The sequence below is a fragment of the Eutrema salsugineum genome, unplaced genomic scaffold (genome assembly GCF_000478725.1).
Source record: "Eutrema salsugineum unplaced genomic scaffold, Eutsalg1_0 scaffold_17, whole genome shotgun sequence".
Classification (NCBI taxonomy): domain Eukaryota; kingdom Viridiplantae; phylum Streptophyta; class Magnoliopsida; order Brassicales; family Brassicaceae; genus Eutrema; species Eutrema salsugineum.
Genome location: NW_006256852.1, coordinates 2,691,500 through 2,706,963, shown reverse-complemented (window position 1 = coordinate 2,706,963; position 15,464 = coordinate 2,691,500). Strand labels below are relative to the sequence as shown.

General features: G+C 32.1%; 1 protein-coding gene and 1 pseudogene across 1 annotated transcript; both read left to right on the top strand.

Moving 5' to 3' along the window:
• Nucleotides 1–7,233: 7,233 nt before the first annotated feature.
• On the top strand, nt 7,234–7,805 carry LOC112087496 (CBBY-like protein). Its single transcript, XM_024157410.1, has 2 exons — nt 7,234–7,433; nt 7,616–7,805. Exons 1-2 carry the CDS (start codon nt 7,234–7,236, stop codon nt 7,803–7,805), a joined length of 390 nt encoding a protein of 129 aa, XP_024013178.1.
• A 4,857-nt stretch (nt 7,806–12,662) lies between these two features.
• Nucleotides 12,663–13,426, top strand: LOC112087494 (annotated as a pseudogene).
• The last annotated feature ends 2,038 nt before the right edge of the window (nt 13,427–15,464 follow it).

Below are 15,464 nucleotides of genomic sequence, written 5' to 3'. Positions count from 1 at the left end.
GGGGGTTAGAGAAATAAGTGAGAAGTACTAGGATGAAAATGAAATTTGAAAATGGTGAAGAGTCAATTATATTGGTTAAGACAAAATTGAGGTAAACGACAGCTCAGAATGCCAAGTGGATGAGGTGTAATTGGGGGAGAGATAAACTGTTGTTTTTTTTTTCATCAACTATTTTTTTATAATAACATCTACTGTTATTCCTTATTTATTTTATATCATCAAAAGTCCAAGCAAATAGGAGCACGTGAAGGGATCATCAAATCTCACGCGCTAGCGCGTGGATAGGATTCTAAAACAAAATTATCTTAGACCATGTTTATTGCAAGCACTCCTAATGGGGTACTTAATGATTATTTTATTACTTTCTTTAAAATAAGTACTTTAGATAAGCATTTTAGTAAAAAACTAGTTTATTGCAAGAATCCTACATGGGTTACTTAAATAAAAAAAAACATTAAACATAATTAATAAAACATTAAACATACAAATTTTTTAAAAATTAAATTCAGTTATTATCAGAATAACTTCCAAATTTTTGCCATAGATGCTCCACTAGATCCTTTTTCAAGTGGTGATGTTGCGTTGGATCCCGGATTTTCTTTCGAGTGTCGAACATATTCAGGATATTTGTAGGCATGTTTGTAGAGTACGATTGATCGACATGAGACATTCCTTCTCCCGGTATGAAATCTGAAACATCATGTAGACTGTATCCGTCTCGTTCGTCTTCTACTATCATATTATGGAGTATAATACAAATTCTCATAATTTTGCCTATTTTTTCTTTATCCCAAGAAAGAGCCGGGTTTTTAACAATAACAAAACGAGCTTGCAAAACTCCGAAAGCACGCTCGACATCTTTTTGGGCAGATTCTTGACGTTCAGCAAACAATTTTGCTTTGGCACCTTGGGGAAGTGTAATAGATTGAATAAACGTAGCCCACTTAGGATAAATACCATCTGTTAGATAGTAAGCCAACTTACACACTAGATCATTAATCTTCTGCCATCGTGCCTTGCAGTGGGTCGGCTCCCTCTGTACTCGTGTTTCAAAACCAGGACTTGCAGCAAAGTAGTCTGCAATGCGCCTCCAAAAAGGCCCTGACTTCTGTTGATTCCCTACAACTGAATCCTTGGAAATGTTTAACCATGAGCTGATGAGCAACACATCATCACTCGGGGTCCATGTTGTTCTTGCTTTTCTCTCTGCAGGCGTTTCTTCATTGTAGCTGGAAGCTTCCGTGCATTGTGTGCTGAAGAGTGGGATTTGGTTACTCTCTTGTTGACTATTAAGCAAGTCAACAAAGTTAGAGTTGTGGGTATATTGATCCATAGTTGAGAAGGGTTAGAAGATGTAGTTTAAAGATGAGGTTTAAAGATGAAGTTTGTTAAAAGAAGTGGTGAGGAAGAGAAGGGATAGAAGATGAAGTTTACGGTTAAGTAAGATGAAGAAGATGAAGTTTAGAAGCAGAAGAGCAAAGGTAGAAGAAGAACATGTAGGTTTACGGTTAATAAAGAGAAGATTTATGGCAAGTTTTAAGTTTTATGGCAAGTTTTAAGTTAAAGATTTATGGCTAGTTTTAAGTTAAACATTTATGGCTAGTTTTTTTGGCAAGTTTTACATTTATGGCTAGTTTTAAGTTTTATGGCAAGTTTTACATTAAAGATTTATGGCTAGTTTTAAGTTGAACTTTTATGGCTAGTTTTAAGTTTTATGACAAAAATCTTTTACATTTATCATCTAACCACATCGACATGACTACTAACCAACAACTCTATGCATTCATCACAAAAAGACCATCTCATTTTGACTAAACTATATACCCTAACTAACCAAACAACAACAACTACATAACAGAAAACCCATTTACATCCACCAACAAACATTAACTACTACTAAACATCAATTAGTTTTCAAAACTTGTTGAAGACAAACCTGAATATCGATGTGCCTTGGACTTTAGTTACCTTTCGCTGGAGCAATCTCATTTTCACGAGGAAGCAGCAAAACCCACCTTTACCTGCATAAGAAAAAAACCATACAAAGTCAAAGAAGATCACACACACCAAACAATAACAACAAAGATCACACACACCATTCATACAAAACCGCAACAAAAAACAATTTCATCATATTTCAAAGAAGATCACAATCAAAAGCATAAGATTATTCACAAGCATACACAGATATAGAAGATCACAAACAAAAAGAAAACCAAACAAGATAACAACAAAATATTTGTACACATTTGAAAGAGATGAAGAACACCTAACCGATCACAAAACAAAATGGAATCAAAAACGATGAAAACCTTTTCAGTCTAACAATATTGATGCAGAAAAGAAACAGTTAAAGATAAAATTCAAAGAACCCATCAATAACACTAAACCCGATCAAAATCAAAGATCACTTCCAAGAAATATATCATCCAATTGATCCATCTACTATGATATAGACAACAATTTATACCTAAAACTACATAGCACATCAACCAGAGATCAGATGATCAACTAATTTCATGAATTTGGTTTTACAAAAAAAATCCCCAATTAAACCCTAGACGCAGAAATAGAGAAGATATTTGAAGGAGAGCAATAAAGACTTATCTCGCCGCTGTCAGAAAAGCTTCCGGCCTCCGGCATGTAGCTCCGTCATCGGAAATCTGAGAAGAGACGTTGGCGATGTTGAAGGCGATTTCGTCGAGCAAAAATGTGAGAAGAGGTATTTTTGGTCGAGAAATTTTTTGGGTCCAGAAACTTGACCCCTCGTGGCAAAAAATTTTCTCACTTCTCTCTTCTAATCAGATGACACCACGTGTCTAGAAAGCACCCTCAAATATCGATACTTAAAATGCTTGTTTAGGCATCGATACTTCTTTATTATTGGATTTTTAATTTTTTTTTGGACCAAAAAATGGTAAGTATCGGTCTTTAGTACTCCCGATAAACCTGGTCTTATATATCCCACAACAAAATTCTTTTGATAATGTTACAAGATACTGTGGATTTTATATTTTTAAGACAATAAATAATAAATAGAAAAGTTAGTTGCATTGTACACTCTACTATTAACAGTGTTCAAAAAATCGGTCTAGTCGGCGACTAGACGGCTAGTCAGGATTAGCTGACCTGATTTTCATAAAATTAGTGAAGTAAATCTGGTTAATAAAAAATTGGACCAAATTGGAGAAAATCAGAAAAATCGGATCAAATCGATAAAATCGGCCAAAAATCAGATTAATTATTTTTATCCTTTTTTCAGTCAATTTTTACGGTTTTGGATAGTAAACCAACATCGGTTTACAGAAAAGAGAAAAATAAATTGAAACGTGGATTAGGGTTAATAACTTAATATAATCATCCTTGTTCCTCTTCACTACTTCATATTCATAAACTACAAGATGCGATTATTATTCTCTATTGTTGAACTCTACAAGTTTGTTTAATCTTCTCTTTATCTATCTGTATATATTATATAACTATATTGTATTCTCTTAATTTATTTTTTCATCTTTGTTTATTTTGTTTGTGCTCTGTTTCAAGTTTCAACTTTCAATTTTAACGATGAGTCTAGAGGAGATATCGATTCCGACGATGAAAATGATATAGCTATTGATTTTAAATTTGAGTCTGAAAATGAGCAGGTGGTGGATATAGATGTGTTTGAAGAATAAGTTAAATAGATTTCTCTTTGCTTTACATTTTTAAAGTTTTTAGATTAAAACTTATTTGAATTTGATGATTTTTAGTTTGATTTCTTTGTTGAATTTTATTTTATAATTTTATTTATTAATTTTCCTTACTTTTTTATTCAAACATAAATTTTGATAAAATAATTTTTAAGAAAACAATTATTTTTTTTTAAAAAATATGATATATAAATAGAAAAATTTATAAAAATTAACAAAAATTTTGCTAACGCCTAGGCTCCGCTTAGTCTCCGACTAATCCGCCTATACACTAGTCTCCTATCACCTCTTAGCCATCGTCTAGCGATTTTTTGAACATTGATTATTATGATTCCTTGCATAAAATACTCAAACATTTTTATACATTAAAAAATTATTATCTTACGAAAAGTAAATTTATTTGTATACAACATATATATATATATATATAATATTTTAGTAACTGTAATATCCGATGATAAAATGATAAGGAAAATTCGTTTTTTTGGTTATTATTCATCACAAAAGGTTTTTCTTAGTCCTACACTATCAATTCGGTAACGAGAAAATTAAAACAAATTTTACCAAATAGATTTATAGGTAAACGGATTTCTTCTTTCATTCTTTTTTACAATCTTTAGAAAACAAAAGTTATATCAGAATCGATGTAAACAAAATTAAAAACAAATTTAACCGAAAAAACTTAGGGGTAAACAGATTTCTTTTTCCGTTCCTTTTTGGCATCTTAAAAAAATTGTGTCGGAATAGATGTAAAAACGAATTGACCATCACTGAATGTTTTTTCTTTTTCCGTTCCTACTTCCTATTTACAAAGTCAAAATATTCCAAAGCCTCTTCCAATTTTTTCGTAATCAAAATAATTTGTTTCAAAAAAATGTTTGAGCCAAAACTTATATACAAAAATTTATTAAAGAAAACTTAAAGGATCCAAAATTTCTACAATTTATCACAAAAACATTAAGATCGAAATTTTTTTTACTTGCTTTGAAAAATGGTTAATCTTATTGCTTAAGGTTGCAAAAGTTACATAATGAATTGTCTGTATCGACTATTTATACAGAATCTATAAACCGTCTAGCCGAAAATCTCAGAAAATATTTTTGAAATATTTTCTTATCTTATCGTCTCGTGCGGCCGCCGCATCAACATCTCGTTTAGGGTTTTGCATGGGCTTTATCCTCCGTGGCTAGGTCTGCTAAACGTTGAATATCATTCGGCTCGGCCCAAACGTCTTGCAATGTGGCTCACCCTTCATTTTCTTTTTCAGCTCGGCCCATCTGCTCATTCTCACGGCTCGGCCCAAACTATACTTCAGCACTCGGCCCAATTGAGCCCGTTGTTGCAGTGCGGATCAGCCCAACTGAGCCCATTATCGCGGTGCGACTTTTCCTGATTGGGCTTGTTGTCGCGGCGCGGCTCGGCTCAACTTATGTTGCAGCTCGAGTCTGTTTAGTGGACATGAGTCTAGTATCCTTCATTTTATACTTATTCGTTTTTGGACAGTTAAACTTATTAGGGTGAAATCCAACCCCAACACAAATGAAAGATTTAGACTTTCTGCAGTGTCTGATTTCAGCCGTTTAGGCTCTACTAGAAAAGCGCATCAACATATACCAAAATGATTTTTTTTTTATTCAAACCATCAAAACGCTCTTGAAGAGTAAGAACTGGAATTTTTTCAGCTAATTTTTCTTTGATAAATTGCTGAAAATCTCCTCAAAACCAGCCTGTTCCAAAGGCTTTGGAATATTTTGACTCTGTAAACAGGTTGATATTACAAAAGAGAACAAGATATGAGTCAAATTTGAAGGAACTCCAATCATATTCTCTCTTTGGAAATTTAACACTGTGATCGGCCTTCAATGTGAAAAATATCCAATAAATGCACTAAAAAGAGAAGAAAATGCACCCCGGAAACAACAAGACATAGGACAAGTGGAGACTTTTAGGGCTTCAAGAGAATGTAACGGTTGAAAATAGTTATCTTACTTCTAAATAGGCAATGTGTTTGCAAAATGCAAACGATGCTGAGGTATGCTTGCCTAGCGATCGTTTATTGTATGTTGCTACCTAGGAAGTACTATCTGCATGTTAAAATTATTGAAGGACCACACAGAGATTGGTGGAAAATCTCGATGATTTCCTTACGTATCCATGGGGAACATTTTCGTTGCCCAGCGGATGTAGCCGTCCAAGAATTATGTCTTGTGCTCCAATTGGTTGTATTAAAGGCAATGCCAGTAATTATAGAGGGGATATCATTACCACCATATGTACGGTGACGGAGCCACGGAGGACATGCCAGATGATTTTATTCAAGAGCAACGACATTGTTTCAAGTTGAAACTGAACCACGTTAGAGATATAAACAAAGCTTGCGATTTACCTATTTGATGTAATTTACTTGCTGGAAACTATAGTGTTAAATACAAACTTGTTATATCAGCTATACATGATATCGTCATATGCTCAAAATGTAATATAAGTGTCCAATTGCAACCCCTTTGTCACTCATTATATTAGCATTATACAGTAAAACCTCTATAAATTAATATTCGATAAATTAATAATCACTATAAATTAATAAATTTTGCTGGTCTCAAGTCGGGCCAATATAAAAATCCATCAAATTCGATAAAATAATAAGATAATAATTTTTTTGAAACCCTAATATAAATTTATGATCCCAACAAAAATATAAATTAATAATGATATAAATTTATGCAAATATATATAAATACAATATTCTAAAATATGACTAATGTGTTTGTTTTTACTTAAATTTAAAATCTCATTGGTTCTTATCTCTCTAATTATTATATCACTAGCTTTTATTGCTTTTTTACTATATATATTCAACATTTATGATGATTTTTTGACGTGATAATTGATTTTCTTACATTTAAATGTTTTTAAATGTATTGTAGTATTATCTTTAATTTTATCATCAGTAATATTGATAGCAGCCATGATTTTTTTATAAATTTTAAACTTATGACATGTTCATCAAAAGTGAATAATTCTAATTTAGGGTTACAGACTACAAAAGAAGTCTACTCTATTTTTAAACTTTATATTTTAATTTAAAAATTATATAAAAAATAATTTAAGCTGAAATTTGTTTTCATAAAACAAATATAAACAATGTTGATGTATATAAATTAAAAGTAATATAACCAATTCAAATTAAACCAACAAAGATAAATATCTTTATTATAGGTTTTAATTTAGGGTTACAGACTAATTTAAGAAGTCTGCATAAACCGTACCCGAATTAAAATTAAAATGTGTACATAAACCGAAAATAATTAACCTAACCGGATATTTTTTAACCTATTATATAAATGAGACATACTAATTGTTACCCTAAACTAGAAACCCTCGACTCCTTCTCTGTAAAACGGCGCTGTGCTCTCTCTTTCATGGCTTCTCTGCTAGCTTTTCCTGGTTTGTTTTCTTTCTTCTTCAGATTTGCTGTCTCCTCGTTTTTTGTTCAAATTTGTGACTGATTTTGGTTTTCAACGGGATTTCAGATCTGTTGAATATGTTGGAATCGAAGGTGTTATTGAACTCAAACGGTTTTAGAGCAAAACTGGTGAAATCCATAGCATCTCGATCCGGCGGAATCACCTGCTCTGCTTCGTCTTCTCCGGCGACTCTCCCCTCCGCTCTTCTCTTCGATTGCGGAGGAGTGCTTGTTGATATCGAGAAGGACGGTCACAGGATCTCCTTCAACGAGTTTCGGTGTGATTTGGCAGAGAGATTTGGGTGTTACCTGGGATGTCGATTTGTACGGCGAGCTACTAAAAATCGGTGGTGGAAAAGAAAGGTATTGAGGTTAAACAACCAAATTCGAGTTCATGAAGTCAACGATTTAGTGTTCAAGTTTTTTTTTTTTTCATTGAGATGGCTTGTTTTGTTTGTAGGATGACTGCGTATTTTAACAAGATTGGATGGCCAGAGAAAGCTCCCAAGGAAGAAGCAGAGAGGAAAGTGTTCATAGCTGGGCTTCACAAGCAAAAAACTGAGCTTTTCATGGTTCTGATCGAGAAAAAGCTTCTTCCGCTTCGACCCGGTGTTGCCAAGTTAGGGTCACTTGTTTTGCTCAAACTCTAAAGAAAAACATGAAGAAAATTGAAGATAATATTAGGGATTAACAGATATAGCGTACTATATCCTCAGGTTTCTCTTTTGTGTATCTTGGTTTGATCTCAGATTAAGTTATTCATATGATTTTCTGTTTAGTATGGTTTAGATTCCTTTGCGGTTCTTTTTAGATATGTAAAAGCTGAATTTTATATTAACCATATGAGGGTATGGTTTGGTTTTCTTTTGGTTTTTTCGGATCAGGTTACTTGATTAGGATTGAACATCTCCATGACCATATGTTGCCAGTAAACCAGGACAGATTTGGTGGTTTGATTTTATATAATTAAGTCCTGAATATGATATAAATTAATTACAGGTGGGACGAGGCGACATAAAAAGTGCAGAGGGAGACTAAGAAAGAGAGGTGACACAAGCTACAAGAGGCATTGTTTTGTTCTTATGATTAAGCTTCAGATTTGATTTTTGAATATAGAAAATAAGATTACTTCTTTGATTGGCTTTTGCTGAAAAAAACTCAATTAGGTGAACGGATTTCTTAATCCATGAGAAGAAAAACATATAATACAATATGTATGATATCTTGTTTATGGTAATATACTATTTAATGCAGAATGTCTTGTTTATTTTGAAGCAGAATATCAATATGTACAACAATGTTAGCTTATAAACAGACAGAAGAAGCAATGTACAAAAACATGGTTTACATCAAAATGTTTGAAGTCATATATATTAATGTAGAAACAGTTCTAAAACCACAAATTGTTCTAAATTCAGAAAAAAATAAATTTTATAGCCAAATAGAAGAAAAGCTCAGATACATAAAATTAAGAGTTTATACACACAAAATTCCTAGTTAACAACGAACAATGGATATTTCTAACACCAGAACTTATAAATACCTAACTTTACAATCTTTGAAACAATCTGCATAAATATGATACAAGCATAAGCAAGCAATCACTTGACGTTTACCACATATTATGAAGTAGACTTCTAAAACTTCTTTAGAAGTCTACAGAAATCCGCTAAAAGCTAAATTAAACAAGAAAATTCATTATTTTGTAATTATAACACATAACCACGTCAAACTCATAAATATGCAACATAAAAAAAAAATAAACATGTCAAAACAAGAAAAATATTTTTACAAGTAACAAATATTTAAAAATGATTTTAAAAAAATAATAATTAGGCAGACTTCTTATGCAGTCTGCTATGAGGTGCTAATAGGTAACAGCAGACTTCATTTACAGACTTCTTTATAAGTCTGCTTAGATGTGCTAATTACCTTTCAAATCAAGAAAATTCATAACTTTATAAAAATAATACATAACCACGTCAAACTCATACAGATGCAACACAAAAAACAAATAAACATGTCAAAACAAGAATATCATTTTTACAAGTAACAAATATTTCAAAATGGAATTTTTAAGAAGAATAATTAGGCAAACTTCATATGCAGTCTGCTATGATGTACTAATACGTAACAGCAGATTTCGTCTACAAATTTCTTTTAGAAATCTGCTTAGATGTGCTAATTACCTTTTAAATCAAGAAAATTCATAACTTTATATTTATAACACATAAACACATCAAACTCATACAGGTGCAAGAATCATACCTAAAATGCATTTACAATTTTAAAAAATTAATAAAAAACATTACAAATATTTTATAAAATTGCATTTTAAAATTTTTTAAAAATGCAGACATCCGTTCAAAGTCCGCTGGGAAAATTTCACGTTGAAGTTTTCTAGAAAAAAGGTTATTTTTTGCATTTGACCAAATATTTGACTTTTCGTAGTAGACTTCTTCTTGCAGTCTGCGAGAAGAAAAAGTTATTTTTCCAATTGACCAAAAGTTATTTTTGCAATAGAAGTCTGCTAACGAGTAAAAGAAGTCTGCTATAGTAGAGAAGTCTGCTTATGAAGTCTACTTTACAAAAGAAGTCTACTCGAGGTTATTTTTGCAATTGACCAAAATATTGACTTTCGAAGCAAGTCTGCTATGCGCAGACTTCTTTAGAAGTCTGCTTGTAGGTCAAATTTGCATTTGACCGAATCTTAATTAAATTAATAGCAGACTCTAAGTCTGCTATTTATTTTTTTGTAGCAGACTTCAAAAGAAGTTTGCTATAAAAGTCAAAAGTGGTCAAAATCTTGGTCAATTGCAAAAATAACCTTTCGAGTCAAACTACGAATTAGCAGACTTCTAAAGAAGTCTGCTATAAAGGTCAAAGATCGACAATTTTTTTGGTCAAATGCAAAACTAACCTTTTTCTCGCAGACTGCAAAAGAAGTCTACATGATTTTTTTTTGTTTACAAAGGACAATTCGCAAGAAGTCTGTCTGCTTACAAAAATATGAAAAAAGTCAATTGCAAATCTAACCTTTGCGTTGACTAGCAGACTGAAAAAGAAGTCTGCTTTCGCGAAACAGAGCTAAATGTTAAAGAAAATGAAGTAGATGTTTACATACTTCCAATTTAAACTCGATTAACTTTGACATATACCCAGACTTTTGTATAGCACCGATAGCAAACTAGCTAAGTCGTTGTTATGCAAGAATCTCCAAAAATAGATGATTTATGAAATTGAAAATTATGAAAATGAGCATGAAAGAGTTTTTTAGATGAAATTGGAGAGAAATTTGTAGGTAAAATGAAGTTATAAGCGACACAATGAGCAGTTAGAGCTTCAAAATTGGTTGGGCAAACATTTAGAGCTTCAAAATTGGTTGGTAATGGTGGTTAGCAAAATTGAAGAAGATGACATTTTCGTAAATAAGTGATATATTTTAGGATGGTTGTGTATTTTTGGTATTTTTCAGAAAAAAATAAAAATTGAAAACATAATGGCATTTTCGTGAATATATGTGGTTGTGAGGAGATAGTAGGGAGAAAATGGCATTTGTTGAAGAGGGAGAAAAAAGAGGTTAGATTTGCATTTGACTTCAATTTTGAGGTCATATGTGCAAGAACCTCATGAACATGTATATTTTTACATGGACAATCCAATATGGTGTTAAAAATTATTTTATTATGATAGTTATGATTCTTAATCATAATTTATATCATGAGATTTGTTAAAATTTTAAAATATAACATTAATACAAAATAATTTTAAAAAAAATTATATGCGAAAAGTAAATTTTCTCTATAAATTAATAATTATTAATTTATAGATAAATTAATATCATGATAAATTAATAAATTATCATGGTCTCAACATTATATAACTGTATTATTGACAACTACGTGTCCAAATACCTATGTTAGCGTGGTTATTCACGAGCAGTTACATTTTTTTTTTTAATTCGTTAACTAGGATGCTAAACCGTGCATTTAAATGTTTGATCCTCAAAAATTATTACAAATATTTTTTTTAAGGTTTCGCCAATTCAAACGCCATTGGTTATGGAATAACAAGTGACTGTTTTCTGTTTGACCGTTTTGATAGACCAATAGACGACACTGGAGGAGATTTTCTAAGTGAGATGATTTGTGATGCGCATCACTCGTAGAAATAATGTTTGAATCATCTCCATCATTATCATGGGTTATTGAAACAGACTTATCAATTGGTTCCCTCTCATCATGTTCAACATTCTTTGCACATTAAAAGTTGACTACAAAGCTTGTGGTATACTGCCTTGATGGCCAAATAAAAACCACATAAACTATATATGTGGGATTTTGTTTTGCATATTGTTTTTCTTGCGAAAATCAATCACAAAAGATATAACGTAAACATCAATAACTATTAGTTATAATAAATTAATTTAAATTTCAGAAAACAATATTACACCTTTTCGTGGTTAATCTACCAATCAAACCAGTATTGTGGTATGCTGACAGTTCGGTGAAATTCACCAACTTCTTTTACGTCGTACCTATTTCTCAAAGTGTCATATTTATTCTTGAAACAATCCCAATGCAGACTTATAAGTTATAACAGTTTCAAAAAAAATCAATTACAAATACGTTTTCTTCCAACTTCTTTCTGAAATTTTGGCAATTCAGTCTCGAGAGCTCCAAGTGTCTCAATATGCTCGTCTTCCCATATAATTTGTTTTTTTTTTCTATAGTTTACGTCAGAAAAATTAATTATTATAACTTCCAATGTTTAATATTTAACATGTCAGTTATAAAATTATCTTACGAATTTTTATTAACAACATTATCAACACCACCATCCATGTTTAAAAGTATCTAAATATTATATTATAGTCCTTAATATTATAATTAATTAATTATAGTGATAAAATTTTCATTAAATATAGGACTTAACCAAAAAATAAATATAAATAATATAAGATTTCCATTTATAATGTTTGATTAGTTCGCGTCATTGCTTGAAACGTTGGGAAAAGATTCTAATGGGACCACTAAACTTTATATACATCCCCTATATAATAACCACAATAACGTACATATAAATATTAGAATTTAGTAATTTACATTTGAAATAGGATTTGGCCAGTTCCTACCTTAACTTTGAGGAAATGTTAAACTCAGACCTAAACTTACCATCCGTGCTAAAACCTACTCAAACATCATTTTAGTTTGAATCTCATACCTGATCTTTACTTTTTGTGTGAAAACCTTCGAAAGCCATAACAGTGTTAAGTCTCCGTAAAATCAAATCCACGTGGATGACACGTTGACGACGGCGTCATTCTAAAAACCGCGAAAACACATTCCATTCGAGTACAAAACAATGTCGTTTGAGTTTTTGCTAAATAATTATGTAAACAACGTCATTTTTTGCTGTCTCTAATTCTCTTAGCCTCGTCTTTGTCTGCATCTTCAAGCTCTCGACGAACAGATTTAGGGATTTCAAAATTAACGATTGAAGAGCAAATGTCTTCTTCGAGCAGTTCTGGTTAGGACTTAAACCATAACCATTTCATATTATTATGTGTTTGTGATATCTAATTTCAGGACTAAGTTGTTGTTTTTTTATCCTTGGGTGAAGGAATAAGCTTCAGACGTGATGGGAGTGAGCGAGAAAGAGGAATACCATTGAAATGTAGATGTGGTGCAGGATCTATAATCAGAACGTCAAAGACATATCAAAATACGGGAAGACTCTTTTGTTGCTGTCTGTATGGGTCGAAAGAGGTAATTCTGATTCTTTGATATGCTAAAGTGTTCTTCAATCAATTTGATCTTACTGAGTTATGCGTGTATTGTTAATAGGACAAGACCCATCTGTTCAAATGAAAAAATGTTTGTATGGTAGAAGAGATTGAACATGTTGATGGTTCAATTAAGAAGATGCAAATGGACGTGGAGAGATTTGAAAAAGAGTTTCATGATCTTCATTCTGAGATTGATAAATTAGCCTGTGAGACTCGGACTTGTGAGGCGGTTGCAAATCACTATCGACCTGAAGTCGAAGCCATAAAAGCTGTGTCAATCGGATGTGAGAAAGAAATTGGGGAGCTCAAAGCTGTGATTTGCAACTGCAAAGAAGAGATTGAGAAGCGTAATGCAGTAGCCAATTCCCTGCGCAATGTGATTTTATGTGGTTTAGTGATGCTTTTGATCATCTTTTTCTCTTTTAAATAGGATCTGATTCATTGCCTGTGTACGATAATGGTCCTGTTTTCATGATTTTTTAAAAATTTCTTTTATGGTCGTTTATCTAGTTTGTGTATCTAGTTTGTGTATGAAAAATGTATGCAATTTGAGTTTGTTTTAATGAAAAAATGTGTCTGTTTTTGAGATTACAAATTGTGTCTGCTTTGAGTTGATGCAAAATCACATGGGAAAGGAAGCTGCATATAACAATACCGAACAAAACACCAAATGTCATTCCATATTCCCGCAAACAGAAACAACAAGTAGATACTGGAAACAAAGCCGATCAAACTGGAAAAAGAAAATAGAGTTTAACTGGAAACAAACTGGAAACAATAAGAGTTCTCAAGAAACAAAGCCGACCAAAAGGGAAAAACTCGAAACTGACTCCTGCAAACTAAACAAAACTGACTCCTGCAAACTTCAACATCTCACCACACCATCGTCACTCACAACACCATTTCATTAACATCTGATTCCTGCAAACTAAACGAAAAAAAAACAAAGCATAAAAAGCTACACAACTTGAATGCTATATACATAATAGAAGAATAGTTAATAGAGAGAAATCAAAAATCAGATCAACTATCTATCCTAAAATCTACAACTATCGAGTGAAATATAATAATTTTCAAGTGTAACTCATCTTTCCAACACCTTAATCACCAATGATCTGACTTTGAAACACCTATTTCGCAGCAACACAGATGTAGAAGTCGACTGAGAAGGAGAGATCGAAAGAGAAGGGGTTATATGAATCGTCGAAGAAGTTAGGTTCCTTGTTAATTGAGTCTTGCAAAACAACGTCCTTCTAATTCAGAGCTATAAAACGACGTCGTTTTGTGCTGGAATGGAGTGTGTTTTCGCGGTTCTCAGAACGACGGTGTCGCCAACGTGTCATCCACGTGGATTTGATTTCACGGAGACTTAACACTGTTAGGGCTCTCGAAGGTTTTCACACAAAAAGTAAAGATCAGGTATGAGATTCAAACTAAAATAATGTTTGAATAGGTTTTAGCACGGGTGGTAAGTTCAGGTCTGAGTTTAATAGTTCCTCAAAGTTAAGGTAAGAATTGGTCAATTTTTCGGATATGCAGCTACATTATAAAAGGAATTGAAAACGAAATAACGAAACTTTTTTTTGCGTGGAGAAGACATTCGGAGACTTTATCGCTTACAAATGATGATAATATTTTTAAATTGAAATATTTGCCGGACAAAACATTTTATCTACAAAATATTTACTCTTCAATTGGTGACCCATCACGAAAAAAAAAAGAGAATGAATGTTGATTTTTTCTCCTCATTTTTCCATATTCATTTATCCTAAAATATTATAGAGCAACATTATCGTAAATAGAGGTTGGTGATATGAACAAAAAGGAACATTAATAACAATTATGAAACAATCTTAAGCCTTTTCTAAAAAAAATAAAAATCTTCCCTCTATTCCTTTACACTTCTTCTCACACAATGTGTCGCATAGTGCATAGGTGCACATAGTAGAGTTCGACCCATTAAACCCTACTGCATAGCGGTTCAACATGTTTTCCTAGTTGTAGCCTTGTAGGGATCATAATCTTAACTCTCTGAGTCAAGCGCCTATGCGACACGATGAGAGAAAAGTTTAGAAACTGAATATGCTCTTTCTGTTTCGTTAGTTTAGAAGGTTTAAAAAAAAACGTAAATTACGTATATTGAAAAACATTTTGACAAAAGAAAAAAACAAATATTGAACAAAAATTCATAATATCAAATCGTGTTTCCAATGTATCATATATATAGTTTTTCAAGGCACTTGACATTTGAGAAATGCGTTGATTCATTCACGGATTTCAGAACTTTTAATTTCGATAATACAAATAGAGTAGAGCATGTTCGTGTGTCGACGTGTCGTCAATATCAAACAACGAGTTTGCGTAAACGCCTCTTGATTCCCAACTTCTAAGAGAAAAAGTAGAACCATTTTACATATATATACTAGTCTTCTGATAACTTTTTATCATCCAAGTAACAAAAGTCCCATGTAAAAATATTTAGTCAATGGAGACAAAAAGAAAGTATTTTTAAGAATGAAAA

What these genes read in the sequence shown, in the direction of transcription:
- LOC112087496 (XM_024157410.1), top strand. Translation starts at nt 7,234, where the DNA reads ATGTTGGAATCGAAGGTGTTATTGAACTCAAACGGTTTTAGAGCAAAA. An exon ending in ATCTCCTTCAACGAGTTTCG is followed by an intron (nt 7,434 to 7,615) that starts GTGTGATTTGGC and finishes TTTTGTTTGTAG; the next exon opens with GATGACTGCGTATTTTAACA.